Source organism: Syngnathus floridae, chromosome 14, assembly GCF_059516105.1.
Source record: "Syngnathus floridae isolate MCC-2025c chromosome 14, RoL_Sflo_1.0, whole genome shotgun sequence".
NCBI classification, from domain to species: Eukaryota; Metazoa; Chordata; class Actinopteri; order Syngnathiformes; family Syngnathidae; genus Syngnathus; species Syngnathus floridae.
This window is the reverse complement of record NC_142426.1, coordinates 8,829,851-8,837,798: the sequence shown is the minus strand read 5'-3', so window position 1 is coordinate 8,837,798 and position 7,948 is coordinate 8,829,851. Positions and strand designations below refer to the sequence as shown.

General features: G+C 44.5%; 1 protein-coding gene across 1 annotated transcript; it reads right to left on the bottom strand.

Moving 5' to 3' along the window:
• Positions 1–95: 95 nt before the first annotated feature.
• On the bottom strand, positions 96–6,877 carry abhd3 (abhydrolase domain containing 3, phospholipase). Its single transcript, XM_088397220.1, has 9 exons — positions 6,587–6,877; positions 5,897–6,060; positions 4,817–4,999; positions 3,662–3,707; positions 2,496–2,608; positions 2,054–2,227; positions 1,627–1,675; positions 1,324–1,489; positions 96–1,226 (listed from the first exon to the last, which is right to left on the bottom strand). Exons 1-9 carry the CDS (start codon positions 6,746–6,748, stop codon positions 1,045–1,047), a joined length of 1,239 nt encoding a protein of 412 aa, XP_088253346.1. The 5' UTR covers positions 6,749–6,877; the 3' UTR covers positions 96–1,044.
• Between the last annotated feature and the right edge of the window lie 1,071 nt (positions 6,878–7,948).

Below are 7,948 nucleotides of genomic sequence, written 5' to 3'. Positions count from 1 at the left end.
GTTGTGGAAAATAAGCTTTCCTCCGATGTTACTCGTGAGGATACGGAAAGAACTGCTGACATCTTTGGACAAGGAGAAGCAAACAGATGCATGGAGACTCTTGAAGCATTTATTAATCTTAAAGCGATGACGTGCATGTACGAGTCACTTTTGTTTTTAATTCTTATTGCCGGACGTTCTCATGGGAGGGAAAATGAAATCACAAAAGCACCTGGCATCTTATGGAGTTTGCTCATGCATTTCTTGATGGAAGTGGATTAGCACAGATGTGGGAAAGGTCGGTGAGAATTTCACTATCGTTGACCCTCGAAAATAAATAAAATTAATATGATCTATAATTGACTTTATAATTCATTTACAATAAAACAAATTAAAAAAAAAGGAATAAAAACCAGCATACTTTCCAAAAATTTATCATATGTGGACCAGGGGTGTAACAAAAAATAAATACGTATGATCGAATAAAGGATTTTTTTTAAGAATCTGTTTTAAAGTGACTATAGTTGTTTTTTTTTTTTTTTTACAGTGGCACAACACTAGAATACATTAAAAAATCGACATAAGTTTATCAAAGTACACATTCAATGAATTTGTGCAAAGTTGGTGACACGCACTGAAATGGACTTAAGCTTTGTGTAGTCAGTAATAATCAAAGCAATCTTAGGTTTTTAAGCTTTGGGAAAAAAAATCCTCAAAATGGCCAAACTCGTCCCTTCAAATGAAAGCGGTGACTTTAAAATAATCCACAGAGACCAGGAAAAAAAATCCCTGAGGGCTAACATCCTACTGATGAATGTGAAAAGGACGTATCGTCATGTTCAACATTGTTCTAAACAAAAGGCTTGTTTTCAATGTCACAATCAATGATTGTATGGAGGAAGAAATAAATCAAATGATGCCCTTCAAACCAGAACAATGTTGGTTTTTTTTGCCTGTGCAGGGAGATCGGGATGGATGGACGAGGAAGATAAAGCAGGTCAATGGAAATGGAATGGAAGGATGGACGGAATGCGGCGAGGATGGAACAGGGCAAGGGTGGCACTCTCAGGAGAGGTCTTTGAGTCGGCCGCCTTGTTCGATGACGGCACGGGCAAACTGGCGGAAGACGCGGTCCATGTAGGTGCTCCGCCTTGGCCACAGGCCCTCCAGGAAGCCAATATGGCCGCCATGGCAGGTAATGAGCATGGCCAGGTTGGGGTTTTGCTTCACTGCCTCCACAGGGATGGCTGACAAACACCACAACAACAAAATCATTCTCATTTCTATGCCTTTTGGTGCCACAGTTAAATGAGACAACATAAAAAAATGATATAAAGCCTTTACCATGCGACGGGGAAAAGACGTCGTCGGCAGCGTTGAGGCACAGCATGGGCACCTGCACCGACTTCAGCCTGTGGACGGGACTGGCGTCGTGATAGTAGTCGTCGTTGGTGGCGTAGCCGAACATGATGGACGTGAACCTCTCGTCGAACTCTCGGATGGTCTTGGCCTGAGACGGAAATGGGGTCAGTGAGCCTCTTATACAAGCGTAATCCAGAATTTCACTCACTTTGCCCTCTCCGCACAACAACGTGAAAAAGTCCGAAATAAACATTTTTTACCGGTGGAGTGCTAAAAATCTCCTACCTTCATAACGTGGTCAATGTCGTAACATTTTTCAAGCACTGGTCTGTGTCTGGGGGGCAGATATGCAAAATGTATAAAATTTGCATCCAATTCATTAGTTTTAAATGAATAAAATGCACATTATACGTCATGCAGGAGATGAAAAGATGAGTATAAAAAATTCTTCATATATTACATTAAGATGATGACATAAAGCTATGCAATTATTAACATCATTAAGATCATCTACCTATTACAATTTTAACATGAAAAACTACTTTTGCGAACCTGCAGTCACAAATTTGAAGGAACATCCAAATCAAAAAAAAAAAAAAATGATGGGCATTTCCAATTTAATCTCCAAACTCCTAAAACCCCTCAAGCCTCCCTCATAGCATTAGCAGACAGCTAGCGGTCACGCTAATCCCCCTTTGGCCCGGCCGCTGACCTGTGCACCGAGGCTTGCAGGCAGCTGGTGAGGTAGGAGTTGAAAAGGAAGCGGTCCAGCGGCTTTTCCAGTGATGCCGTGCACTCAAACACGTCCCAGCCGGCCGAGAACACCACCACCCCTCTCAGGCACGTCTCCTGGCCCTTTCGCCCCAAGTAGTTGGCCAGCATCATACTGGGGGGTGGGGGGGGGGGGGGGGGGGTTAGGGTTAGGGTTACATTTCCAAAAAAATCCACGGTGTCTATCAAGCAAGGAGGAATCCTTTCATGTCTCAGACTTAGCCAAAGCGGATGACGAGCCAGACAAAATTAATAAACGTGAGTGCACTGGATTTTTGTTATGTTGAGGTATTAATGTTAATCGCGTTCTAATCCCCGTCCCCTCCGACGGCCGCTCTTACTTGTCAACATTTGTCATTGAATGGAGCAAGTGGCTTCATTACCCGCCCATGGACACTCCCGCCGCCATGATAGGTGCCGTACGGTAGCTCGTGTGGATGTGCTCAATGACCATCTCCAGGTCCTCCGTGTTGGCGGCGCAGTAAGTCCGAGGCGTCTGGAATGGGCAATTCGATCATCTGAGTCAAACGTAACATGCTCACATTGTTTCACTCCTTTCCGTTCTTTTATCTTGACTACCAAGTGGGTTTAACGACAATGGCAGCATTCTATTTTGCTTTGTCAGACAGCTCAGGTTACGTCACGTTGTAAAACCTTCATTCATTCCTAATTCTCCTGACGCTGCTGACTCGCCAGGTTCTCAGGGCCTGTCATTAAAATTCAAGCAGAATATCAGGCAAACTCCTCAAGTCTTGTTTACTTCGATGAAAGCATGGAGGAGTATACTTCTTTTGTTTTACACTCGTCAAATACTGTCGGAGCCTAAGTTAACTGCTGAGCCCATTTGAACTCTGTTGCTAGGCAAAACAGCAACACTTACCGAGGCACTTAAACATAATGGACAAGGAAAAGAAGACCTCGGCCATGGGAAGCGAGTTACCTACACGCTACGCTAACGCCTCTGTGATGGTTTCACTGAAATACGAGCCCTGGAATTTGTCCAAAATGGCCGACGTCCTGTTTCATTTCAAGCATGGGTTGTTCAGACACCAAATTTTGGAGGTTAATTGTTTTCAATTGTTTTTACTTTATTGTAATGCAAAGGCCGGCCTTGAAATAGGCCCCGGTGGGGTCGGAACGGGGTCATTGGAAAAGCCCGTTTCATTTAAACAATAGCGCTCACGCTAGCACAGAAAACGAGCACGAGAGCGTATATGAATGCTAAATCATGTGCGGCGAACGTGGTACAATTACCAATTGAAACAAAGGACAAAGACCCCCAGTCGGGCCGATTGAAACGGTGCCGAGGTAACAAAATGGACTGAACTTCATGAACCCTGGCTTCATTGTGACTTGTCAAGCAGTACTCTTTGGTTCATGTAGCCAAAGAGAACAGTATTAAAAACGATAATTAGTATTAGAACAGTAAAGTCATGATTTAATTGGACATAATCCTCGTCAGTCGCGACAACTTTGTCTCTTGACAAACATTGACAACGATCTGACGAGAGATACACATGTAAACTGTGACCCGATTTTGGATTCTTACCAGCAGAGTTTCCCCCGACACACCTCTGTTGTTGAAAACCACAGCTCTGAAACACACAAAACAGACTTTAAAGGAGACGTAGGCTATTTTTCACAGACGAGGGCAGAGGGAGGGATCCGCCGCTGTGGGAGTGGTCACAGCCAAATTCAATCATGGCCAAAATGGCTCCTTTTATTCACTTGACATCACGTCACAGGCTCTTGAATCGATTTTATTGAACTGAATTCTCCATCATTTGTTTCATGAGCAAAAACACAGCTTATAAATAGAAATGGTCCTCGTTTGCTCGTATGGTACACGAGCAGCATTAGCACCGTCATCTATTATGTGGCGGATCTGCGGAAAAGCAACTCAGCAGCAGGGGTGGGGCTTGTAGACAAGAGCAAAGAGGTGGTGGTGGGGAGGGGGGGGTTGTTTAAAAACATACTGCAGCATGCACTCAGAATCTGCTCTGGGCTTATAGCTGCACAGCTTGTGGCAGGATAAGCTGCAAGTCATTAAATGAAACACACACACACACACACATTGAGGGGAGCAAGATGCTGAGTTCACCAAGCTTCCCAAATGTGGCGAAATCAGCTCTTAACACTGCATTATTTGTGCCTGTCGCTAAAAATACCCAAAGGCTGTTTCCCACGGAGAACCTGCAAAAAAGTGAAAAATGCTGCCTTTCACTTTGCAAGGCAGGACAGTGTGTGCAAAACCATTATACAGCTCACGCAGACAGTGGAGGTAATGCCATCGAGTAATTATGATCAATCGATTTTGCTGGGTTCTGTGTAAAGGTTGATAATTGGCAGCTCTTGGGTTAAGAAAATGTTGTCAGTTCTCTGTGTGAAAATTATTGGGGTCATTATTGGCTCTATGTGAAAGTCAAATGCCAACTTGATCTGCTCTTCCAACTCTGGTACGTCAAAGAGACTTGAGACTTAAGGTTATGGGTTGTCTTTGTGTCACTGTGACATGTCACAGCATGCGGCAATGTTTGTTATGACTCTGCTGTGGTCGTTTAGCACCTTACCAAATGCTCGACGTGACAGGGGCTACTAAAAGATTCATTTGGGTGTACTCTGGATAGAACATCTCCAGCCTAAATAAATGAAACGAAGTGTAGCTTGCCTACTTTTTCTTACAAATGAGGCCAAGAGCACCCACCTATAGCCCAGATCCCGGCTCTGCTCGACCATGTGCAGGATGTAGGACTCTCGGCTGGTGCCGGTCAGCCCCGGGAGAAGGAGGACGGTGGGTCTGGAGGCGGGGTCGGGGTGAGCCAGGCTGTCATCGTTGTCCAACCAATCCAAGGAGATCTGTCCTCCATCCGCCGCCTTAATGAGCTCACTGCGGAGAGAGGCGGCACAGCGGTCAACATTGTGGAAAGCTCCATTGCCTTCTTGCACATCCGCCTTTGTCTGCATGACGTGCACACGACCAACGACGAGGCGCTCTAAAGCACCAGATCGGAGCGTAGAGTGTGGCGGGAAAATAAGTTTCTGTTTGGTCTTTAAAAGTACGTAGTTCTTGTGGAGGGCAAGTGATTTTGCTGGTGAATTAATCACGGTGGATGAGGGAGCAGAACCTTTGCTGAGAGCTGGCTACCGTGCTAGCTGATTCTTCTACGCTCCATCAATCTCCTCTCCGCTCCCTCCGTCCACCTTGGCCTGAGTACATTACACCTTCAGCAGAGGGAGCATGAAATTACAGAAGCTCCGTGAAATATGCACCTGGCCGAAGAGATCGAGCGGAGGAGGGAGGGAAGGGCGCTCATCCTCCGCGTTGTTTCACCTGCACTACCAAAGCACTTTGCTCACGCTCTTTGTCCTCGGGTTAACCCTTAACAACTTCATCATTCAAGGAAGGGGGGTGTGGGGGTACTGCGCTATTCCGAGACATAACTCCAGCAAATGTGGCTGTCGTAATAATAGCACTCGGATGGAAACAATGTGCATTACCGCCGCAAATGTCCTTGTAATATCGACGATGATACTAAGACGACGACTTGTCCGTACGACGTTGTAAAGGCAGTTTTTGTTTTCAAGTATTTTTGCACACTTACAGGAAGGGGAGGCACACGTGGCTGCTTTTGTCCTCTGAGCTCTGCAGAGTTGTTTAAGGTCAGCACTCGGATTAGTTGCGAAACAGAAAATACAGGCAGAATGGCTCGTCGTGTAACCCAACTCTGAGCCCAAATCTGTGATCCGTTTCTTGCGTTCGATTCAAAGCTGTATTAGGACTCACTTCCTGTAGGCCACTCCGGGCTTGGCCGTGACAAAGGGTCTGAGCAGCGTCTGGATGCGGCTCTCCCAGCACCAAAAGGTGGGGTAATAGGTCTCCGACACGATGGGACATTGCTCGCGCAGGAACTGGTAGAACTTCTTGCCTCCCGAAATGAGCTGCGGCTTCTACGAAAAACATGCATTCATATGATGCATACATAAATTAAATTGTAAATAATATGTAACCTTGGTACTTGTTGACTATTTTAGTGTAAAAAGTTTGAGAACCACCGCTCAAACTCTTTTTGATATTACTTCCACTGTAATAATACAAATGAATTTTAAAAAATTACACAGGGGGGCGCACTTGAGCACTTCAAGCTTTACAGTATTGAGACATGCAGTGAAGTGTAAATGCCTTGACATTGATTGCATGAATGTGTGTGTATGTGAGTGTGCGTGAGTTCACGAACATTCTGATGAACAGAACATAAAGATTTTACAAATGGGATTGTCAAATGGATGTGTGCAATTAATGGCGTTAAGATGCAGCGGATCGTTTTACCGGCAGACAGCTCGTCGAGCGGCGTTCCGACCACACCGAGGTGGTGCAGCAGCTGCGGCTGCAGCTGCACGCCGGCGCAACATCACATTCGCGTATAAATCCTCCATATTAATTCATAAGAATAATACGCGCCCAGCATGGCTTTACCTTGGCCACCGAGATGAGGTAGTAGCAGGTGTACGCCGCGCTGAAGCCGAGCACCAGAGAGAGCCCCACTCCCGACCCCAGCAGACCAACTTTCACTTGGTTTTCCAGATAATGAGACAGGTCCCGCGTCAAAATGTCCAAATTCAGCTGCGGCGAGAGCATTGCAAGGCGCCTCGATTCTAGAAAGGCTGGGCTGCGAGGACAGCGGCCGGTGTGGTTCGCCAGTCAGACACAGTCTGGGTGTGAGTGAGTGCGCGCGCGCGCTCACTGTGCTGCTTGCACTGAAGGAGACAGTCAAGGGGACCCGATGAGGGTGGAGGGAAGGGCATGCAGTGCCGGGTGCATGTGCAAAGCTCTCCGGGCGGGCGATGGCGCTATTTGGCCAGATAATGCAATGCAAGGAATGACTCCTCTGCAGTTTATTTTCTGGAGATTAGTAAAATGGAGCTTGTATGTACACCTTGAACTTGGTCGTCAGTCGCAAAACAAGCAGTCACACTTACAGACAATTTAGAAACTTAAGTGAAGCAAACGTGTCCTGGCAAGAAGGGAATTAAACAATTGTAAAAAGTAATACTATTAGAGTATTAGAATAGGGACCACAAACTTGTTTTTTTCTCTCTCTCCAAAAATTAGTGTCTCACTGGTGAGCTATTTTTAGAATAAGCCTGACGCACTAAAGGGTCCCGCTGTTCAGTACAAAAAGACAATTCAATAAATGCCAGTAAGTAGACAGCACGCACACCAAGTTCGTGTAATGCATGAAAGCATATTATAATATCCATCCATCATCCATCCATATTATAATATTATACTGACATTTCCTGTCAGACAGGTATCTTCAAATTATGTTTTTACTTTAATATCAGTTTCAAAACACATTAAGTTCTCTAACTTGAGGAATATTAAAATGTTGGTTGCTTAAAATGTTCATTAAAACACATAAGCTTGTATATAACGTCCTTTATGTGCTGCTAAGTGATTGAAACTGAATTAGTCATCATGTGTGTCAAATATAAACACCCTCAAGGGGGGCAAGCTTTGGAACCAACAGAGTGCCCAAGGGCTGTACCAACGTATGTGGCAATTAGTGTGTGTTAATTAAATCAACACGCTTACTGTACGCACCAGGGTGACATGACATGCAATGCTGTTTACTGTATCATGTCGTAATTTACACTATTTAAAAGTATTACAGGCTAATTCTAAATCAGGTCGGCCAATCACCATCATTTCTAAGATTTCTAAATATAAATTAATAATATATAATATATATAAAAATATATTTCATATATTTAATATATATAAAATAATAAATAAATATAAATTTAAATATTTATAATTTATAATATTATTTATATA

Coding starts and splice junctions, on each gene's coding strand:
- abhd3 (XM_088397220.1), bottom strand. CDS start 6,748: ATGCTCTCGCCGCAGCTGAATTTGGACATTTTGACGCGGGACCTGTCT. Junction 5,000..5,896: donor CCCGGAGTGGCCTACAGGAA/GTGAGTCCTAAT, acceptor CTCTCTCCGCAG/TGAGCTCATTAAGGCGGCGG. Junction 2,228..2,495: donor GCGGGAGTGTCCATGGGCGG/GTAATGAAGCCA, acceptor CCCACCCCCCAG/TATGATGCTGGCCAACTACT.